Raw genomic sequence first — 23,123 nt, 5'->3', positions numbered from 1 at the left:
TGTGTACCATCACCTGGCTTCTAATTACACTTTTAAATTTTATTTGCTTTTATTTTATGTGTATGACTTCTATCTGCATGGAAGTGCACTGGTGTGTGCAGTGCCCCCAGAGGTCAGGAGAGGGCAGCAGAGCCCCTGGAACTGGAATTTCAGGTGTTTGGGAGTAGCCATGCAGATTTAGGAATATTACCTGGGTTCAGTCTGCCTTCATTTTACACTTAGAAGCCAGGTTACAGTAAAGACGAACTAGGCCCATTCCTGTTTATGATTAAATCTGTTTCTCAAGGTTGGGCAATGCCCCACCTGTAACCTTAGGGGTAAATGGCTCTGTACGGCCTGTTCCAGGAAGCTGCAACCATGTCTTTGCTTCAAAAAGGTATAGCTATCCTGAACCCTACCTTTGTTTCCAAGGTTATTATGACTAACTTGTTATCAACTACCTAGCAATCATGTCTTTGCTTTAGAAGACTGAGATTTTTATGCCTATGTCTTGCTCCCGTAGCCTTGCCTATTTTGCCCATCAAATCATTTAGGAACCCCTTAGCCCTGAACTACAAGAATCTTGTTTTCCTCACATCCAAGGCTGATCTCTTGAACTCCACTTTTAGGTGTATGTGAATAAAAAAAAAAAGCTTGCTTTAATTAGTATTGCCATGATGATTTGGGTCTGTGGTCTTTTTCCTCGAATTTTTTGGGTTGCTCCCCCCTACCCCAGACAGGGTTTCTCAGGATGTCCTAGAATTTGCTTTGTATACTAGGTTGGCTTCGAACTCACAGAAATCTGCCTGCCTCTGCTTCCCCGGGTGCTGGGATTAAAGGTGTGGGACACCAATGCCCAGCTATGTTGAGCAATCTCTCTAGCTCCTTCCAGCTCTATTATTATTTATTTTGTATATGAACACGGAGGGTACAGAGTTAAAAGCTAGCACGGGTTGTTTTTCTCACCATCTCATTTTTTTTTTTTGGCGGGGTGAAGGGGGTGATCGAGACAGGGTTTCTTTGTGAAACAGTCCTGGCTGTTCTGGAACTCGCTTTGTAGAGCAGGCTGGCGCCTAGAACTCATAGAGATCATAGAGATCCTCTATTTCCAAGTGCTGGGATTAAAGGTGTGCACCACCACTGCTCAGTGCTCTCTCTCAATCAATCTCTCTCTCTCTCTCTCTCTCTCTCTCTCTCTGTCTCTGTCTCTCTCTCTCTCTCTCTCTCTCCCTCCCTCCCTCCCTCTCTCCCTCTGTCTTTTATTTGCATGGCTTTTTGTATGTAAACCACCAGAATGCTTGGTGTTCTGGAGGCCAGAAAAGGGCCTCAAATGCTCTGATATTATACAAGGTTGTGAACCACTATGTCGGTGCTGGAAAGCAAATGAGTCCTCTGCAAGAGCACCAAGTACTTTTAATGGTTAAGACATCTCTCTAGCACCTTTATCTTATTCTTGTTGTTGCTGTTTGTTTGCATTTTGAAACAGGGTTTTTCTGTATAACAGCTCTGGTTGGCCTAGAATTGGTTTTATAGATAAGGCTGGCCTCGAACTCACAGAGATCCATCTGCCTCAGCTTCCCCAGGGCTGGGATTCCAGACGTGCATTCTCACTCCCGGCTTCCACCACCCGGTTTCTAAGAACGGAGACCTATTTCGAAGGCCAATAAAGTGCCTAGAAAGTACGAATTCTGAGCTTCCTGCTATTGAAAATATGCTGGCGGGGAGTGGGGGGGGTGGGGGGGTGGGGGGGGTGGGGGGGTGGGGGGGGTGGGGGGGTGGGGGGGTGGGGGGGTGGGAGAGAGAAGGCTTCCGAACCCAGGTGGGCGGGGCTCCCCGCCCAGGCTGCTCGGGCGCTGTTGGCGCCAAACTTTCCAGCTCTTCTCGCGGAGTGTGTTCCTGAGTCTCGCGAGAGGTGCTGTTCGCGCTGTCTACGGTCTGGCCGTTTGCTGGAGGTGAGACCCAGTTCGGTGAGGGAGTCTGGTAGAAGCTGTTTCGCCGGAGGTTCTGGAATTTCGGCGCGGGGCGCGGGAACTGGGGCGGCAGGAGCTAGGCTGCTGTGCTGAGGAGGACCGGGCGGAGCGGGCGGGAGCATGGCGGGCCTCCACCGCGCGCACACACCCTTCGCGCCAAGCGTCGGGACGAAGAATGGGGGGGTGAATGGAGTGGACTGGCCGGGAGGGAGGATGAGAAGCCTCGAGAAGAGGGAAGGGAGACGTGATATTTTTAGGGGTGGCACCCAGGGTGAGGCAGGATGCCGGAGTCCTTTAATGTGAGGAGCTTGTTTGACAGCTGGAAATAAAGTAGGTTAGTAAGAGGTGTGGGCAGGAGTTGCCAGTCGGATGTTGAATTTGTTACCCCCATACTTCTCTGGGAGTTTGAGGACCATGAGGGGGAAGTAGACAAAAATATTGTCAAGGGGAGAAAGACACCTAGCGAACGACGCTTGCCGTGTGCCAAGAGAAACGAGCGTACTGATAAGCCCCACCTCGTGCTTTATTGTTTATTTGCTGGTTATTGTAGTTTTAAGTCCTGTTTTCAAACTCCCATTGGGATGGCACTAGATGTTTGGAGGCTTGGGGCGCTTGTCGGGGGCTAGGCTAAGAGCTGCAGTCTCTAGCCCTAAACATACTATGTAACTTTCTTTTTGCTCCCCAAAACCATGGTTCATAAAACTTACTCAAAGACTTAGCCGTTTATTATCCAGAGTTAGTGCTTTGTTTTTATAGATTTATGGTCATAGAATTTAGAACTGGGGCCAGCTAGATGCTCCACAGGTAAAGATGGTGCTTAGAGCTCATTGAAAGGTGGAAGACCTGAGTCCAGGGTTCCTCTTGCCCATTCACATTATATACACACACCAGTAATAAGTAAAAATCATATAATAAAAGTTAAATCTAGATTGGGGGTTTTTGTTTTGTTTTTGTAGATCGGTGGCTTTTTGTTTTTGGGTTTTCTCTGTAGCTTTGGAGCCTGTCCAGGCTGGTCTCGAATTCACAGAGATCCACCTGCCTGTGCTTCCCGAGTTCTGGGATTAAAGGCGGGAGTCACCACCACCCGCCTGATTGGGTTTTTTTTATTCTTTAAATATTATTTTATATACAGTGTTCTGCCTGTATGTCTGCCTGCAGGCCAGAAGAGGGCACCAGATCTCGTCATGGGTGGTTGTGAGCCACCATGTAGTTACTGGGAATTGAACTCAGGACCTCTGGAAGAGCTGTCACTGCTCTTAACCGCTGAGCCATCTCTCCAGCCCTGATTGGGGTGTTTTAAACATGTTTGAGTCCAAATTGTTTAGTTTTGGAGGAAACTTTGGAAATTTATGTATTTTTTTGTTTTTTGTTTGTTTGTTTGTTTGAGACAGGGTTTCTTCAGGTAGTCCTAGCTGTCCTGGAACTCTGTAGACCATCCTGGCCTTAAACTCACAGAGATAATTTGCCTCGGTGCTGGGATTAAACGTGTACCCCACCACCGCCTGGTGAAATTTACTGTTTTTGAGATTTACTTTCTAAGAATGAGTGAGGCAGGAATAAGTGCACATGAGGCCAGGTGTCAAATCCCCTGAAGCTGTAGTTAGAGGCGTTAGTGAGATATTCAGTGTGGGTGCTGGCGTCTGAACTTAGGACCTCTGTAACAGCGACCTGTGTTTTCAACCTCCAGCTCAAGCTTTTTATTTTTAAAGATGGGGATTCTCATGTAGCCCAAACTGGTCTGGGCTTGGCCCAGCTGAAGATAACTTTGAATTTCTGATCCTCTTGAGGGCTGGGGGTTGCAAACCAATGCACCCCTACACATGCATCTGGTTTTTTTTTGTTTGTTTGTTTGTTTTTTTGTTTTTCGAGACAGGGTTTCTCTGTGGCTTTGGAGCCTGTCCTGGAACTAGCTCTGTAGACCAGGCTGGTCTCGAACTCACAGAGATCCGCCTGCCTCTGCCTCCCAAGTGCTGGGATTAAAGGCGTGCGCCACCATCGCCCGGCTACATGCATCTGGTTTATGACATACTGGAAATTGAACCCAGGGTCTTGTGGATGCTAACCAAGCCTTCCACCAACTGAGCTACCTCTGCATTGTGTATTGTGGGTGTGTTTGTATAGGCAAGGACTCTTGCCCAGACTGGATTCCTGGGTTTCTATTTTAGACTTCTAAGTATTGAGACTATACTGTATATCATTTGGAATTCTTTTTTATTTCCTTCCTGTAGTAAATATATTATCTGTTGTATACTGAATTTGGGATATAGTAGTGGAACACAAAGAGACCTGTCTGACTTTTGTTCTAAGAAAGGTACATTTCATTATAGGAGACTAACATTAAATAAAACCTAGTAGAGAGATGATGATTCCTGTGAAACTTCTGTATGGTGGTGTTAATTTTTTTTTTTTTTTTGGTTTTTTTTTTCGAGACAGGGTTTCTCTGTGGCTTTGGAGCCTGTCCTGGAACTAGCTCTTGTAGACCAGGCTGGTCTCGAACTCACAGAGATCCACCTGCCTCTGCCTCCCGAGTGCTGGGATTAAAGGTGTGCGCCACCACCGCCCAGCCGGTGGTGTTAATTGTTATAAGAGGATTCTGGGCAATAAAGGTGGCCTATCAGGTAACAGTGCTTGCAGTACAAATCTGATGATTTGAATTTGATTTCTTGCTGATGAAAGTCAGAAAGTTGTCCTTAGGGCTTCCATAGTGCTCAAACAGTATTGTTATTCAATTTAGGGACATTTAAATAGTCTGTCTAAGAGTCTCAGGCTGGCCTTGAAATAATTGAGGATGGCCTTGAACTCTGTTTCTCCTTCCTCTACCTTTTGGGATTACAGAAAGTCTCAACATTCCTGATTTGAGATAGGTTTTCCTGATGAGGTAATAGTTAATATTTGAAAGAAATTAGGGGTCAGGGACGAGCTTTCAAAATATAAGTAGGAGAAACCCTGTCTCGAAAAACCAAAAAAAAAAAAAATCAAAATATAAGTAGGTACTGTTAGCACTTGGGGAGTAGAGGCGGGAGGATCAGGAATTGGAGGCCAGCTTAGTCTATATATGACCTTATTTCAAGCAACAAAAAAATGGTGCTCAGTGAATGTCAGAGATCTACTGCTCTTGAAAAGGACCTGGGTTCTCTTTCCACCACTCAAACCTGCTTATATCACCTTTTGCTTCTTTGGACATTTACATATGCATGTTGCATACAAACCCAGGCAAACACATAGGTAAAAATAATTCTTTGTTGGGAGGTGGTGGTGCATGCCATTAATCCTAGTACTCAGGAGGCAAAGACAGTGGTTCTCTGAGTTCAAGACCAGCCTAGTCTACAGAGCAAGTTCCAGGACAGCCTGGGTTATACAGAGAAACTCTGTCTCGTAACCCCCGCCCCTCCCCCCCAAAAAAAACCCAAAATAAAAAATTACTTTATCAAACAAGCATCCAGATTTTTTTACAGTGGAAATTGTTCTTTTAAGGAATTAAAGGAGAAAGTATGAGAGATATGGTATGAAGTGAAGTTGACATGGTATAAATTTTATTCTTTTTTTTTTTTTTAGTTTTTTTTTTTTTTCGAGACAGGGTTTCTCTGTAGCTTTGGAGCCTGTCCTGGCACTAGCTCTTGTAGACCAGGCTGGCCTTGAACTCACAGAGATCCACCTGCCTCTGCCTCCCGAGTGCTGGGATTAAAGGCGTGCGCCACCACCGCCCGGCGTAAATTTTATTCTTTTGTTTGTATGTTTTTTAGTCTTTTCAGGATGGTTTCTCTGGGTAGCCCTGGCTGTCGTGGAACTGGATCTGTAGAGTAGGCTGGCCTCAAACTTAGATCCACCTGCTTCTGCCTGAGTGCTGGGATTAAAGGCCTTCCCACCATTGCCCAGTAAAATTTTATTTTTTAATTTATTTTTATTTCATGTGCATTCATGTTATACTTGTATACATGTGTATGAAGATGTTGGAGCCCCTAAAATTTAAGTTACAGGCTGTGGGTGCTGGGAATTGAACCTGGGTCCTCTGGAAGAGGAGCTAGTGCTCTTAACCACTGACCCATCCCTCCAGACTCTTAGCTGGGTGGTGGTGGCGCACGCCTTTAATCCCAGCACTTGGGAGGCAGAGGCAGGCGGATCTCTGAGTTCGAGACCAGCCTGGTCTACAAGAGCTAGTTCCAAGACAGGCTCCAAAACCACAGAGAAACCCTGTCTTGAAAAACCAAAAAAAAAAAAAAAAAAAAGGGTCTCTTGGTCCAGGCCAGCTTTGAACTTTGTTATGTAACCAAGGCTGACTTTGAGTTCTTGATTTTCTTTCTTTCAAATGCTAGGATTACAGGTGCCACCATGCCTAGCAAACATTGTTTTTCTCCACTGAATTTTTTTTTTCTTTTTTTAAGACAGTGTCTCTAGCTGTAGCTGTCCTGAACTTACTATGTAGATCATACTGGCCTCAACTCAGATCTGCCTGTCTCTCTGCCTCCTTAGTGCTGCGCTTAACGTGTGTACTATCACATCCAGCTCCATGCATTTTGATACAGACTTCTCAATGTAGCCCTGGCTGTCTTGAAACTAGCTCTATAGACCAGGCTGGCCTTAAACTCAGAGATCCACCTGCCTCTGCCTCCTGAGTGCTGGACTTAGAGGCATATGCCATGATCACCTGGCTGAAGGAAAAATATTAAAGGAATATTTCGAAAATTAAATAGGCAGAATATATTGAGTGCAAGAAGGAAGTGTCAAAGGTGACTTGTAAGTCTTTAACTCGAACAGCTTGATGGGCATCACTCACCGAATTGAGATCATTTAGTTATTCAGTTTTTTATATGATGAGCTTAAATGCCCTTGACACACTTGAGAGCTGCAAAGGGAATAGTAGGGATGTCTATGCTGGAAGAATAAAAATTTGTAACTCCAGGACAGCCAGGACTATTGCACAGAGAAATCCTGTCTCAAAAACACAAAACAAAAATTCGTAACTTGGGGACTGGAGTGATGATGTCTCAGTGATTTAGATTACTGGCTCTTCTTCCAGAGGACCTGGGTTTGATTCTCATCTACTTGGTAGTATAACTCTCTCTCTCTCTCTCTCTCTCTCTATATATATATATATATATATATATATATATATATGTGTGTGTGTGTGTGTGTGTGTGTGTGTGTGTGTGTGTGTGTGTGTGTATGGATAGATAGATAGATAGGTATTTCAAACTATAACTTGAATTCCTAATGGTCTGATGTCTTCTGTTCTCCACAGGCATACAAGCAGGCAAAACACTCCTGTATATCAATATTAAAAACCATGTAGTCGTTTAGTTGTAGGGACTATATTACTACTTGGTTCTGGTTAGTCATTTTCCTCCATATTTACTGTCTTCTCTACTTTTTATTTTGGATGAATTTGAAATGTGGTTTAAGTGATTGAAACATGGCTTTCATTGTGAATGAAATTAGATTGTGTGACAGTTAGGAAGGCTGTTTGGGATGGATAAAAATAGCTTGTTTTTTTTTTCTTCTGGAGGAAAGGATGTTAGAGCAAGAAGAGAATGGCTTGTTTGAAATACCAGATTATGATCATATAGAAGATGAAACCTTTCCTCCCTTCCCACCTCCAGCCTCTCCTGAGAGAGATACTGCAGAACCTGAACCTGATGAAGGTCTGTATTGATAATTTCACAAATGTCCCTTGAGTTTGCTTCTTTGTTTGTTTGTTTGGTTTGTTTTTTTTTAAATATTTATTTATTTATTATGTATACAGTATTCTGTCTGTGTGTCTGCCTGCAGGCAGAAGAGGGCATCAGATCTCATTTCAGATGGTTGTGAGCCACCATGTGGTTGCTGGGAATCGAACTCAGGACCTTTGGAAGAGCAGGCAATGCTCTTAACCGCTGAGCCATCTCTCCAGCCCTGGTTTTTGTTTTTTTGAGACAGGATTTCTCCCTATATCCCTGGCTGTTGTGGAACTTTCTCCATAGACCAGACTGGCCACAAACTCAGAGATCTGCCTGCCTCTGCCTCTAGTACAGGGATTAAAGGCATGTGTCATCACTGCCTGGTTTGTTTGTTGGTTTTAAATTTTATAATTTATTTTACTTTTATTTTATGTGCGTTGATATGAAGGTGTCAGATCCCCTGGAAATGGAGTTACGGACAGTTGTAAGCTGCCGTGGGGGTACTGGGAATTGAACTAGGATCCTCTGGAAGAGCAGCCAGTGCTATTAATACCTGAGTCATCTCCAGCCTGTTTTTGTTGGTTTTTAAGACAAGGTTTCATAATATATTCCAGGTTAGCCTTGTTCTCACAATTCTACTTTAGCAGATTAATTTAGAAATGATGGGGGAGGGGGAGGGAAATGGGAGGCAGTGGCAGGGAGGAGACAGAAATCTTTAATAAATAAGAAAGAAAAGATAAAAAAAAAAGACAAAAAAAAGAAATGATAGCAGGTTAATTTAGAAATTATCGGTGTTTTGCCTGCATGTATGTCTATGTGGGGGTGTCAGATCTTTGAGTTACAGACTGTTGTTAGCTGTCATGTGGGTGCTAGGAATTGAACCCAGCTCTTCTGGAAGAGCAATCAGTGCTCTTAGCTACTGAGCCATCTCTCCAGCCCTGATATATTTTGTAAATAAGACTTGAATTTTAGAAAATTATAGCATTTATTTATTTGTGTGTATCTGAATGTTTGTGGGCATATGGGTGCCATTGTATGTGTATATGGAAGTCAGAGGACAACTTGCAGGAGCCAGTTGTCCCATCCACGATGTGGGTATGGGGGAATTGAGCATAAGTAGTCAGGCTTGGTGGCTAATGCCTTTACCCACTGATTCATCTTGAGGGCCCAGGCCTTAAATTTTTAAACACTAAATTTCTGTCTGTTTCACTACAATCAGGGAGTGGAGCACCTGTTCCTGTACCACCAAGGAGAACAGTTAAAAGGAATCTACCCAAGCTAGATGCTACTAGGTATGGACATTTACTCTCATACATTTAAAGTTTTCCACACAGTGTTTTTCTTCAACTGTTGTAAGCTTTGGTTGAACAATTTAGAAATCAGATAGTTTGTAAGCAACAACTATTCCCCCCCCCGTAAACATTTTTTTTCTTTCTTTTTTTTTCTGATTGGGGAGGAAATGTTTTTTCTTGTGGTCTTGGTTTTGTCACGACTAGAAAATCTGAAATTCCAAATATATTTGTTTTCACAGATTAACTTCAGAGAGAGGGCTTCCAGCCTTAAGGCATATGTTTGATAAGATAAAATTCAAGGGGAAAGGTCATGAGGTAAGAAACATTTGATTCCTCTTTCTTAGTACTGGACATTGGGTCCTAGGCAAGTTCTTGAACTTGTGCTAAACAGTACTCCTGGAGTACATTCCGGCCCTGGTTTTTGTTTTAGACTTTTACTTATGTATTTTATTTTAATTTGAGACAGAGTATCACTATCTAGCCCTGACTAGCTATGGTGATTTATATAAGAATGCCACCCCCTCATATTTAAAAGCTTAAGTCATTGGGGAGTGTCACTATTTAAAAGGATTAGTGGATTGGGAGATGTGGCCTTGTCCCTGGCTTTGGGCTTTGAGGTTTCAAAAGCGCGTGGAAGGCTCAGTCCTGCTCTCTGCCTGTGGATCAAGATGTAGCTCTCAGCTACTAATGTTTATTCCTTTGTCATGAGGCCCCCACAGACCACCAGGAGTCCGAGTTCATATACAAAAGCAAAAAGCCTTTATTGCAAGCTCGAGCTTGCAGTCTCCTTAGGCTCCAGCATAGCAGGCAGATCAGAGATCCTCGAGCTCAGCTGTAGCAGGGTTATTAAGGAGTAAAGGATGGGGGGTTAGGGAAATTCCAGATTCAGATGGGGTTTTAACTCCTGACTGGCAGGAGTGGGACAACAGGAATCTTGTCGTAACTGCAAAGAAATTAGCAACCCATATACAAGTTATGTAAGCTGTCCTTAATGTTCTGGAATGTCTGGTTTTTGTCTGTCTCAATCTGATTGGTCCCTGCATGCCAGGCCATTGTAAGGGTGAGGCCTAGTCCCAGTATTGCTAGCTTGCAGCCTGTCATGGCTGTACTGATGTTAAGTTAGGCCCCTTCACTGCTCTAGTGCCTGCCTGCATGCCAACATGCTCCCTGCCATGATGATAATAGACTAAACCTTTGAAATTGTAAACGAGATCCCATTTAAATGCTTTTAAAAAAAAAAGATTTATTTACTATGTACACAGTGTTCTGTTTGCATGCCTGAAAAGGGCACCAGATCTCATTATGGACGGTTGTGAGCCACCATATGATTGCTGGGAATTGAACTCAGGACCTCTGGAAGAGTGGCCAGTAAGTACTCTTAACTGCTGAGCCATCTCTCCAGTCCCTTAATTTTTATTTATTTATTTATTGATTTATTGATTAAGAGTGACTGTGGTCATGGTGCCTCTTAAGAGCAGTAGAACAGTGACTAATAACCAGCCTTAAATTCGTAGAGATCTGCTTGCCTCTTCTAAGTGGTGGGATTAAAGGCTTATGTCATCACACCTGTTTTATTTTAGAGCTTTTATGTTTTTAAAAATAAGTGAAACTGGGTCTACTATGATGCATATATCACAGATACTGTTGTTAATCTGTGGTAACCCCTGAGAAATAGTGAATAGAAAAGGTACTTGGAAGAATTAAAAGAACAATGTTGTGTGTCTCATTTTTTTTTTACCCCCATGTTTAACATGGCTTTAGTCTGAGTCTCTAAGCCCACATTTGTACCTTATAGTTTACAAGAATAAAATTTACTTTGCCTTCTCTTAAAGAATCATTTTAAGTTTCCTGATAATTAACACTGCTTTTGTTGATCATGTGTCTCTAAGACACTCACCAGTGTCTAGTTCTTTTTTGTTTGTTTGTTTGGTTTTTTGAGACAGCGTTTCTCTGTAGTTTGGAGTCTGTCCTGGAACTAGCTCTTGCAGACCAGGCTGGCCTCGAACTCAGAGATCCACCTGCCTCTGCCTCCCCAGTGCTTGCATCAAAACTGTGTTTCACCATGCCTGGCAGCTTTGTTCTAACTTTGTACTGCTGTTTCCCCTCGGGGTGTGTGTGTGTGTGTGTGTGTGTGTGTGTGTGTGTGTGTGTGTGTGTGTTGTTGCCAGAGGTCAGCTTCAGGTGCGCTTCCTCAGGCTCTGTGCAGTGAGCCTCAGTCTTTGTTTCTTCAGCACTAGGACTGCAGAGCTCTGCCACTGTCTTAGTTAGGATTTCTGTTGCCGTGATGGAACACCATGACCAAAAGAAAGTTGGGGAGGAAGTTGTTATTTGGTTTACATTTCCATTTTGTTTTTTTTTTTTTGGTTTTTCGAGACAGGGTTTCTCTGTGGTTTTGGAGCCTGTCCTGGAACTAGCTCTTGTAGACCAGGCTGGTCTCGAACTCAAGAGATCCGCCTGCCTCTGCCTCCCAAGTGCTGGGATTAAAGGCGTGCGCCACCACCGCCCGGCTTACACTTCCATTTTGTTCATCATCAAAGGAAGTCAGGAACCTGGAGGCAGGAGGTGAAGCAGAGGCTGTGGAGGGGTGTTGCTTACTGGCTTCCTCTCCCTGGCTTGCTCAGCTTGTTTTTGTCTTTTTGTTTGTTTTGTTTTTACAGAACTTAGGACCTCCTGCCCAGGGATGGCACCACCCACAATGGGCTGGGCCCTCTCACATAATTAAGAAAATACCCTACAGGCCTGATCTTTTTCTTTTTAAAGATTTATTTATTTATTGTGTATACAACATTCTGCCTCCATGTATGCCCACATGGCAGAAGAGAGCACCAGATCTCATTACAGATGGTTGTGAGCCTTCATGTGGTTGCTGGGAATTGAACTCATGACCTCTGGAAGAGCAATCAGTTCTCTTAACCACGAAGCCACCTCTCCAGCCCCCCAGGCCTGATCTTATTGAGGCATTTTCTCAGGCCAGGCTCCCTCCTCGCCAGTGACTCTCGCTTGTGTCAAGTTGACATAAGGATCTAGTTCAGCCACTATACAGGGATGTTTTATGTGGGGCTAGGGTTTAAACATCGGTTCTCAGCCTTATTCTCCAGGCTCTTAACCATCTGAACTGTCTTCCCAGTCCTATTTTATACATACATACACACACACACACACACACACACACACACACACATACATACATACATATTTTCTTCTAATTTCTAAAAATCTGTGTCTACAACAAAATCTGTATTCTTAACACTTTCTGAGATTGTGGTCTTCCAAGCTTTAGAATTTTCTGTTTCTTTCTATAAGTTTCTTAGCCTTATAAATATGACAGCGGTGACTTTGGCATTGCCTTTAAATGCTAAAATCTGCTGACAGGGTCAGCTGTGAGATTGAGTCTTCTGTTCAGCATTTTTATTTTTATGTGTCAGGCTGAAGACTTGAAAACGCTAATCAGACACATGGAGCACTGGGCACATAGGCTATTCCCCAAACTGCAATTTGAAGATTTTATTGACAGAGTTGAAAACCTGGGAAATAAAAAGGAGGTTCAGGTAAGTGTGATTATCGTGAATGTCATTCACAGTCTACGTAGTACAAGGAGGCTGAATTGCTATTCGTGGCTCTTTCTTTTGAAATCTGTCTTGTTAGACAGGAAAATTAATAGTCATTATTTGAAGAATAACTCAGATATAAATAAGTAGTTGTTTCATCTCTAACTTATTGATAAAAGTGGAAAAATGTCTTTTTTTTCAGACCTGTTTAAAACGAATTCGACTTGATCTCCCTATTGTACATGAAGATTTTGTTAACAATAATGGTAATTACAAGTTTATTTACTTTATCACAATTTAGCTTTTAGAAATGGGTATAACTGAAGTAGGAGATTATATATACACAACTGAGACCTTAACCCATGTTTATGTAACTACAGTACACTTAAGTCTAGAATTTGGTAAATGTAGAATGTAGTTAGGTGTGAGTGTAATGAGCTCCTATTTATTTATGTGGGGATAGACTGCAGAGGACAGCCTTCTACCTTGTCAATCCCAGGGATTGCACTCAGGTTTTCAGGCTTGACAGCAGGTGCCCTTACCCATGAAGACATCTCTTTAGCCCAGTAATGGTTACATTTGATACTTGTTTCTTTTTTTATTAGTTTTAGTTAGTGTAGGAAAGAATGAGTTTCAGGTATGTATAGTGGTAGATGCCTTTAACCTCAGCACTTAGGAGTCAGAGGCGGGTGGATCTTTGTGAGTTGAATGCCAACCTAGTCAACCTAGTTCCAGGATAGCCAAAATTATAGAGGGAGACCCTGTCTCAACTTCTCCCCCACAAAAGAATATGCTTCGTTATGAGATTTTTATGTGTATATCATTGTACTTCTTTCATGTTCATGTTACCTTCCCTTGACTCCTTCCTTCTTGAAATTTATTTCCTAAAGATATGATTGTAGCCTGGCAGGGTGGTGCATACACCTTTAATTCCAGCACTCAGGAAGCAGAGGCAGGCAGAGCCTTCTGAATTCAAGGCTTGGTTTGCATAAAGAGCAAGTATAGAGGGGGATACATACTGAGACCCTGACTTAGATGCATAAACAATCAAAAAAGGATACAATTGTATCATTAGACATGTTATAGAAAATATTTATGAAATAGGGAAATTTTTAACATTTATATTGTTTTTGTGCTCTTGTGTCATGGCATGTGTGTGGAGATTAAGACAACTTCTGGAGTTGATTTTTCCATTATGTGGGTTCCAGGGATTGACTAAAGTTTGTGAAGCTTGTTTTGAGAACCTGCTGACTTCATTGATCGTTTATAGTTCTTGCTAGTACAACTACCGATCAAACTAGAGTGTTCATATGCATATAAACCATTAGAAAACCTATCTCTGGGAAGTTAGGTAGAATAATTTGTTGATAGAATTTTATATCCCATTCAACATGTAGACTCTTTTTTTTGTTTGTTTGTTTGTTTTGGTTTTTCGAGACAGGGTTTCTCTGTGGCTTTGGAGCCTGTCCTGGAACTAGCTCTGTAGACCAGGCTGGTCTCGAACTCACAGAGATCCGCCTGCCTCTGCCTCCCGAGTGCTGGGATTAAAGGTGTGCGCCACCATCGCCCGGCAACATGTAGACTCTTGAGCTACGTGTGGTAACACACGTCTGTAATTCCAGCATTTAGGAGGTGGAAATAGGAGACATAGAAGTTCAAGGCCATCCTTGATAACATAGTGAGTTTGAGATTAACTTGGGGTATGCAAGAAAAAAAAATTCAATAGAACCAGATCCGTGGCTATAGAACTTTAGGAAGACCTACGTGACTGTTCTGGCATTGATTGCATTTGTTAGTTGTACAATGCAACCATAGACGGTCACATACATCAAAACAGTTGGTTCCTGCCGACAGAGTCTGTATAGTTATCAGATTTTCTGTGCGATGGCTCCATACATAAATATTTTAAAAACTTTTTAGGGGGTTTTCACACAAATTTTTCTGTGTTACAGTCCTAACTGTCCTAGAACTTGCTTTATAGACCAGGCTGATTTTAAACGCAGAGATCTGCCTGTCTATGCCTCACAAGTGCTGGAATTAAAAGTATGCACCACCACTGCCCGACTTAAAGCTTTCTAACATTTATTTTTAATTATGTGTGCGTGCTTTTGATGATCTTCTGCCTAGTGGAGACCCTCTGCTGTGTCTTGGTTTGGCGTTAGATTGTTTCTTTTTTTCTCTCTTCAATATCAAAGCCCATATTTATCAAAGCCTACAGGAATCTGCCAGAGTTTGCATACATGCTCTCAAAAGGTTTCCTTTAAGTACCTACTCTTTGCTTAAGAGGTTTGTACAGGAAGTTGTGAGCATAGGTGCTGGGAACCAAACTCCAGTCTGCTGCAAGAGCAACAAGTGCTCTTAATCACTGAGCTGTTTTTCCAGCCCCCCATACTTTTTTTTTTAAACTAGTAATATATATGGTGAGTAATAGTGGATTCCGTACAGAATCCTCTTATGGATTAAATCAGTGGTTCTCAACCTTTCTCATGTTGTGACCCTTAAATACAGTTCCTCGTGTTGTGGTGACCCCCAGCCATAAAATTTTTATTGCTCCTGTAATTGTAAATGTAATTTTGCTGTTATGAATTTTAATGTAAAATATCTGATATGCAGGATATCTGATATGTGACCCCTGTGAAAGGGTCGTTCAACTGCCAAAGAGGTTGGGAGTGGCAGAATGAGAACTGTTGGTTTTAAGTAATTGTGTTTTTTTGTTTTGTTTTTGTGTTTTTCAAGACAGGGTTTCTCTGTGTCACTTTGTAGCCTGTCCTGGAACTAGCTCAGTAGATGAGGCTGGCCTTGAACTAACAGAGATCCTCCTGCTTCTGCCTCCCAAGTGTTGGGATTAAAGGCGTGCACCACCACTGCCCTGCTAGATTTATGTTTCATATTTTGGTTTTACACACAAAGATGCACACATCCAAAAAGAAATTAGAATCACTTGAATTGTGCTTAATGAGTCTCTTTTTCTTTCTCTCTTCCTTGCTTGGGACTGAGTATTAAACCAGGCCTTGCACATGACAAGCAAGTGCAATGCTATTGAGCTACTCTCTCCCCCAGCCGCTCTTTGTTCATTTCTTTTTCTTGAGATTGTCTTTTCATTCTGTAGCCTAGGCTGACCTGGAACTCACTATGTAGCCTAGACTTGCCTCAGATTTGTGGTAATTCTCCATCCACAGCATCCCAATTGCTTAGGATTTAGGTGTGAACCACTATACCAAACTTCTAGCCCTTCTTTTCTTTTCTTTTTTTTTTTTGGTTTTTTGAGACAGGGTTTCTCTGTGGTTTTGGAGCCTGTCCTGGAACTAGCTCTGTAGACCAGGCTGGTCTCGAACTCACAGAGATCCGCCTGCCTCTGCCTCCCGAGTGCTGGGATTAAAGGCGTGCGCCACCACCGCCCGGCTAAAATATTTATTTATTTATTTATTTATTATGTATACAATATTCTGTCTGTGTATATGCCTGCAGGCCAGAAGAGGGCACCAGACCTCATTACAGATGGTTGTGAGCCACCATGTGGTTGCTGGGAATTGAACTCAGGACCTTTGGAAGAGCAGGCAATGCTCTTAACCACTGAGCCATCTCTCCAGCCCCTCTTTTCTTTTCTTTAAAAAGGAGTTGGGGTAGGGTCCTGGAGAGATGGTTCATACCTAATACCCATGTGGCAGCTCACCTGTAATTCCAGGTTCAGTGTCAGGAGATCAGACTCTCTCCTTCTAGCCTCCTTGGGCACCAGGCATATATGTTGTATATAGATCATGTAGGCAAAATACCCATAAACATAAAAATGTAAATAAAAAAATGTATGTATACATGCCAGAGGGGTCTATGTTGGTTTTCTTCTGTCATTCTCTACATTATTTTAGACTTGTTTTATTTGTGTTTTGCACATGTGTATTTACAAAAAACCAGAGCCACCTCCCCAGCCTCTCCACATTATTTTTTGAGAAAAGGTCTCACCATTTTTCTCCTACCCCTGCGCTACAGTGCCGGGAATCTGAACTAGTGCATAGTAAGCATCAGTACCCATTGATCCCATCCCTAGTCTTCATTTTTTTTAAAATTTATTTATTATATATACAATATTCTGTCTGTGTGTATGCCTGCAGGCCAGAAGAGGGCACCAGACCCCATTACAGATGGTTGTGAGCCACCATGTGGTTGCTGGGAATGCTCTTAACCTCTGAGCCATCTCTCTCCAGCCCCCCCTAGTCTTCATTTTTTGAAGCCTATTCATAAATGCTGGAAATTTTGTTAATGTTACTGATATTTTTCCTTTATTCCTTTCTGTAATTTAAAATTTGTCTACTTTGAATGTGTATCATGCATCTTTATTTGTTAATTCACTTGATTATTTTTTTCTCCAAAGAAATTGCTTATTAGATTGTTTTTGTTTTTGGAGAGAAAAGTTTCACTGTGTAGTCCTGGCTGTCCTGGAACTTGCTCTGTAGACCAGGCTGGTTTTGATTTGAACTCACAAAGAGTTTGTGTCTTTGCCTCCTGAGTGCTGGGATTAAAGGTGTGTCACAACTGCCTGGCTAAGACTTTTACATTTCTAATAGATTTATTGTCGGTCAATTCTTATTAAAAGTAAAAGCTGGAGCCGGGCGGTGGTGGCACACGCCTTTAATCCCAGCACTCGGGAGGCAGAGGCAGGCAGATCTCTGTGAGTTCGAGACCAGCCTGGTCTACAGAGCTAGATCCAGGACAGGCTCCAAAGCCACAGAGAAACCCTGTCTCGAAAAAAACCAAAAAAAAAAAAAAAAAAAAAAGTAAAAGCTGGAATTTCCCCTGGATCAATATAGTTAATTTTTTTACCCTCTTTAAACTGTGTCAACTCACTTAAATCTTTCCAACTACATTGTTAAAATCATATCCCTCCTATTCATTACCTGATTCTCCTGCGGTTTTGTCTTTCTTTCCTTATTTTTAGGACAGATCTCAAGCCAGGCAGTGATGGTACACACTTTTAATCCTAGTACTAGGGAGGCAAAAGCAGGTAGATCTCTAAGTTTAAAGCCAGCCTGGTCTGCAGAGCTAGTTTCAGGACAGCCAAAGATACACAGAGAAACTCTGTATCAAAAAAACAAAATAATAACAATAATAATAAATTTAAAAGGTCTCAAGTAGCCCAGGGTAGCTTTAAACTTGCTAAATATCAGAACCTTGAACTTTTCAACTTCTCATTCCTCTGCCTGCCTCTACCTCTGTTGTGCTGGAATTACGCATTTGAACTTCTTTATGTATTTTTATTTTTGAGACAGAGTCTTCTATTTCTCAAGCTGACTGAGCTAACTACTGATGATAATAACCCCAGCCTCTATCTTCCAAGTGTGGGGATTACAGCAGTTTGCCACCTCACTGAGCACTGGAGATCAAACCCAGGGCTTTTTGCATGCTCTCCCAACCAAGCCGCCTCCCCAGACTCCTTTTACATATTTAGTATGTCCACTTGGTGTAACTTGCAGCTCACCGTAAGAGTGATTTGTAAATATTTCTTGTACTTACTTGACCCAGCCTGTACTGGCCACATTCTCGTACCTTACAAATTGTTTATGGTTAGGCCATTTGCCACTTTAAACTGTGGTTGAAGGCTGTTCTTTCTCTAACTCCTCTAATAGTACAGTTGTATTAACTTTTTATTTCTGCCACAGATGAAGTTGAAGAAACTAATAACCTCGATGCAACTGCAGCTGGATTTGATCCCTTTTTGACAAGCTCATTTGACAGCAAGAAGTTGGCTTCTGAATCAAGTAGAAGTCTAACAGAAGAGCAGCAACAGAGGATTGAGAGAAATAAACAACTGGCCTTGGAAAGAAGGCAGGCAAAGCTACTGAGTAATAGCCAGTCCCTAGAAAATGGTAAATTTTATGCTGGCTTTTATGAGCTACCATATAATATCAAGGGCATGTAGGAAATTTTAACTTCTTTACTATCTCTTGAAATAAAATACCTCTAGGAATAGAAAAGTGATGTTAGTTTATGTATATTTTAGAGAGTGTGTCAGTGTATGTGTGTTTGCTGTTTGGAATCCTAAGGAATGTTTAAGTCTAAGACGGTTTTCTGGATAACTCTTAGAATACCAAATCCAACAATATATTCTTCTCTGACTTCTTCTCTTAAAGTATGCTACACATATTTTTAGGATCATAATTAGGAAAAGTATTATTATGGAGTCAATACATTTTAGTTCTGGGAATTGAACCCAGCACTTTGCACGTGCTAGACGGGCATTATTACACCACTGAGCTATATCCTCAACACACACACATGCCCCCCCCCCCTTTTTTTTCCAAGACAGGATCTCTATAGGTTACCCAGGCTAGGCTTAAACTAATCTGTAACCTAGCCAGACCTTGAATAATAAATCCAGTGTGTTCTGTACTAACTGAGAATTAGCAGTAATTTTCTGTGAGGTAAATAGGATACTAACATGCCTTTTTAGGGGATGGTGGACACTGGAGGTTGAAATGGGGTCTCACACAGCAGTCTTCTTTCAAGGAACTGAATCTTCAGCCCTTATATTTTAATTTTGAGTTTAGATTCTACTAATTTACTAACTTCCCACTTACCCACTTAATGATCTTCTGCCTCCACCTCCTAAGGTATGAGCTCCACTTAGCTACTAAAATGCTTTTTATTACATTGTCCCACTTTTGTGAGTTGTACTTTTTATAGTTTTCTTATCTGTATCATCTTTACCACTTTTTAAAAATTGCCTTAAACTTTCCATTTCTATTTTTAATTTATTTTATTTGTTCATTTTGGTTTTTTGAGACAAGGTTTCTCAGTGTTGTCCTAGCTGTCCTGGAACTTGATCTGTAGAAAAGGCTGGCCTCGAACTCACAGAGATCCGTATGCCTCTGCCTCCCAAATGCTGGAATTTAAAGGCGTGTGCTACCACTGCTGCTGGCAGTCTGCACAGTTTTTGTTCCTTTTCCCTTCAGAGGTCAGAAGTGGGCATTGGATCCCCAGGAACTAGATGGATGGATGGTTGTTAAAACACCATGTGGGTATGGGATTAGAACCCAGGTCCTCTGCAAAAGCACCAAGTACTCTTTACTTAGCCATCTTTCCAGCTCTAATACTAAATTTAAAAAATTATTACTTTACTCTTTTACGTGTATGAGTGTCTTGTGCCTGCATATATGTTTATGTACCACATGTGTTTTGTGCCCATGAAGGCCAGAAGAAGGTGTCAGATGTCAGATCTTCTGGGACTGGGTTTACAGGTGGTTGTGAGCTGCCATATGGTACTCTATCTAGTTCCCCTCAAAACTGTATTTTAAAAGAATTATACATTGTATGAAGTTATTGAGAATTAAAAATTAAAGCTTATGAGCTAGATTTAGTGGCACCCAGCAGCTCTTACTAGAACTGAAACAGGGAGTGTAAGCGAGGGTATCTTGGGCTACATAGTTCTAGGCTAGCCTGAGCTACAAAGGAAAGCCTTTTTCTCAAAACAAAAGTTGGGAATGTATCTGTTTCTAATCCAGTTTCCTTTTTATGTTGAAAAAATAAGAACTATAGCAGAGGAGGTTGGAGAGATGGCTCAGCAGTTAAAATAAGCACTTTCTACTCCTGCTCCTGTCCTAAGTTTGGGTCTCAGCACCTACATCGTGTGGTTCATAGTAACTTATAACTGCAGTTCTAAGAGATCCATGCCCTCTTCTGACCTCCTTGGGCACCCACACACTTGTGTGCATACAGACACATGTACATATAAAAATAAAAACCTAAAAAAAGAACTGTAATAAGTAAATACCATGTTGTAAAATGTTTCATCCAATATAACAGTTCTCAAGTGAATGTTGTAACCTAGTCTTGATTTTTCAGTTAAGATAAATCTCATCTTATAATGTGAGAAATCATGAAGGGATGGTGAGATGCCTCATTGGTTAAGAATACTTGCTGCAATTCCATAGTACCAGAATTGGGTTCCCAGTACCCACGTCAGGTGTCTCATCACTGTTTATAACTGTAGTTCAAGATTTGATGACCCTGACCCCAAGGGGCTCCTGTACCCTCATGCACATACTTACACATAATGAAAAATAATAATAAATATTAAAAATCATACAAAAATGTAATGAAGCAGTGGCTTCTTGCCATCTCAAAATACACTTGACAATAGGGATTTAAGGAACATTTTCTGTTTATATTATATAATTTAAAATTTGACCAAATATTAAAAAAAATATCTTAGCGTTCTTTCTGTCCCTCTTCTGAAGAGGTAACTACTGCCTCCTCCGCGCCCCCTTCGTCCCTTTCCCCTCCATAACCCACTAAATAAACTATCACTTTTCCTCCCCCTCCAAAAAAAAGGTATCTTAAAAATTTCTTTTTCCCCCAGACAGGGTTCTTAGTGCTGAATAGGCATGTGCCATCATCCTTGGCTTAAATTTTCTTTACCATAGGTCTCTGACATAAAGCTAATTGCGTTTGTCTTGACATTGTGTTTGTGTGTGGATGTGTGTGTACTCCTGCATGTGCCACAGCATACAAGTCGGGACAACTTGGGAGTCTGTTTTCTCCTTCCACTATTGGGGCAGTCAGACTTGACAGCAAGCACTTTTATCCACAGTCATCTTGCCTGCCCTGCCTCTGGTTTCTTTGAATCTCTTTCTAGTTTTTTTTTTTTAATATTTATTTATTATGTATACAATATTCTGTCTGTATGCCTGAAGGCCAGAAGAGGGCACCAGACCTCTTTACAGATGGTTGTGAGCCACCATGTGGTTGCTGGGAATTGAACTCAGGACCTTTGGAAGAGCAGGCAATGCTCTTAACCACTGAGCCATCTCTCCAGCCCCTCTCTTTCTAGTTTTATTTTGAATGAGAAGTTATACTTGAGTAAGATGGAAGAGTTGAATGTAGTATCATTTAGGCCCCTTAACTTTTGTATGAGAGAGTGCCAGAATTGAATCCAGGGCCTCACACTCGCTAATCTGTATTGATTCTACAACTGAGCTACTTTCCCGGAGCCCTTGGCATTTTAAGTGTTTTATGCATGTAAAAACTAGTTTATATTTAGACTTTAGTGGTGATAATTAGGGGGATTATAGATTTGTTTCTATCAAGTAAGCTTTTGGAGAGATTTGCATTTATCAAGTTTGTATCAGTTGCTTATAATGAGTAATAATGCTATGATTCTTCTCTCAGATGTGATAGTGAGCACATCCTGGGCACAGACAGTGGAAGAGAGCAGTACTGGTGAGGATCAAGAAGACTCAGGTGGATTAAACACAGATACTGCAGATGCTCCACGTGTTCCTTCTGCCAATACAAATGAAGAGGAACAGTTTGAAGCAGAGGAACCATTCTAACTTGGACTAACCAGAAATGTTCCAAGTAGCCAGACTTCCACAACAGAATCCTGCAGAGTTTGGGGTTATTTGTAAGTTTTTCTACTTTTTATAAGTCTAAGTTATAAAACTTCTATGGATTCCTGCTTAAAATACAGTGACTATTTATAATTGTGTTTCCTACTTATTTTAGTACGTCTATTTATTATTTTTTGCTGTACTGTATAAATTTGACTTTATAAGTTGCTTCCAGTTTGCACTGAATTATTTCTCACTAAACTGGGTAATGTTTTAAAATGTAAATATGCACTGACTATTAAGGTCTTTTTTAAAGAAATAAATATTTTGCAAATAACTCAGTATTTGAGAGATGTGAAGACAGGGAAGTGTCTCAAGACTTTGCGTGCCTGTTTGGACCCAGTCAGCCAGTCATTTTAACTGTGATGGATCGTTGATTGTGTCCAGTAGCTATGATGGCCTCTGCTGCATCTGGGACATTGCCTCTGGCCAGTGCCTGAAGACATTCATCGATGATGACAATCCTCCAGTGTCCTTCGTGAAATTCTCTCCAAATGGCAAACATATCCTGGCTGCAACTTTGAACAACACACTGAAGCTCTGGGACTACAGCAAGGGGAAGTGCCTGAAGACACTGGCCACAAGAACGAGAAGTACTGCATATTTGCCAACTTTTCCATGACAGCTGGGGAGGGGATCGTGTCTGGTTCTGAAGATAACCTGGTGTACATCTAGATCCTGCAGAAGTTGTGCAGAAGATTGTGCAGAAGTTGCCGGGTCACACAGTTGTTGTGATTTCCACGGCTTGTCATCCAACAGAACATCAATGCCTCGGCAGCATTAGAGAATGACAAAACCATCAAACTGTCGAAGATGAGTGCTAAGTCCTGACTCTACAAGAGACTTCAGGAAGCCGCCTGGATTGGCAAGAAATGCATGGGGGGCAGAGGTGTGGGGCCAGGCTGGGGCAACAGGCCTGGTGCGCCTTCTCTCTGAAGATGTCGGGTCAGGGGAGTGCACACTACCGAGTCTTGATAGCCACTGTGACATTTCTTGCCAATTCTGTCCCTGCCTGGGGAGTTCATGGTCTGTTCTATGCTCAGAGGCCACAAATTTTTAATTTTTTATTACAAGAGTGAGTTCAGCTCATCAGGGGTTGTTTTTCCCAATAATTGTTCTGTATCTTTTTGGTATTGTGTTGTCCAGTGCACACACTGGAGCAGGACCTACAGCCCCACTCCTGCTCCCTGCCTCCAGCCTTGGCCTGACTGTAATAGTACCCAGTGTGTTTCCAGGAATTTCTGGAAACAGAAAGGTTCTAAGTTGTATCTGTGTCAAGTCCCTTTGTTTTTTTTGG

General features: G+C 41.8%; 1 protein-coding gene, 1 non-coding gene and 1 pseudogene across 5 annotated transcripts; all 3 read left to right on the top strand.

The window, feature by feature from the left end:
* The first annotated feature begins 1,851 nt into the window (after positions 1–1,851).
* On the top strand, positions 1,852–22,270 carry Tipin (TIMELESS interacting protein). 4 transcript variants are annotated; one of them, XR_012910000.1, is made up of 9 exons: positions 1,852–1,931; positions 7,453–7,588; positions 8,823–8,895; positions 9,135–9,210; positions 12,321–12,443; positions 12,646–12,709; positions 18,098–18,304; positions 21,606–21,840; positions 22,217–22,270. XR_012910000.1 is itself a non-coding variant. In XM_075965534.1 (8 exons), exons 2-8 carry the CDS (start codon positions 7,459–7,461, stop codon positions 21,767–21,769), a joined length of 837 nt encoding a protein of 278 aa, XP_075821649.1. In that variant the 5' UTR covers positions 1,852–1,931; positions 7,453–7,458; the 3' UTR covers positions 21,770–21,994. The 4 variants fall into 4 exon arrangements, 3 of the variants coding, with proteins under 3 accessions (XP_075821649.1, XP_075821650.1, XP_075821651.1); XM_075965534.1 differs by lacking the exon at positions 22,217–22,270 and having other exon boundaries at positions 21,606–21,994; XM_075965535.1 differs by lacking the exon at positions 22,217–22,270 and having other exon boundaries at positions 1,865–1,931; positions 7,458–7,588; positions 21,606–21,994.
* LOC142847453 (small Cajal body-specific RNA 14) lies at positions 14,208–14,342 on the top strand. Its single transcript, XR_012910205.1, has one exon.
* On the top strand, positions 21,786–22,739 carry LOC142846750 (WD repeat-containing protein wdr-5.2-like; annotated as a pseudogene).
* The last annotated feature ends 384 nt before the right edge of the window (positions 22,740–23,123 follow it).

The sequence above is a fragment of the Microtus pennsylvanicus genome, chromosome 3, assembly GCF_037038515.1.
Source record: "Microtus pennsylvanicus isolate mMicPen1 chromosome 3, mMicPen1.hap1, whole genome shotgun sequence".
NCBI classification, from domain to species: domain Eukaryota; kingdom Metazoa; phylum Chordata; class Mammalia; order Rodentia; family Cricetidae; genus Microtus; species Microtus pennsylvanicus.
This window is presented reverse-complemented; position numbering and strand designations above follow the sequence as displayed.

Excerpts from the sequence above, each read along its gene's own strand:
- Tipin (XM_075965534.1), top strand. The coding sequence starts at position 7,459 with ATGTTAGAGCAAGAAGAGAATGGCTTGTTTGAAATACCAGATTATGAT. Across the intron at positions 8,896-9,134 it reads CCCAAGCTAGATGCTACTAG|ATTAACTTCAGAGAGAGGGC; the intron begins GTATGGACATTT and ends TTGTTTTCACAG. Across the intron at positions 9,211-12,320 it reads TCAAGGGGAAAGGTCATGAG|GCTGAAGACTTGAAAACGCT; the intron begins GTAAGAAACATT and ends TTTATGTGTCAG.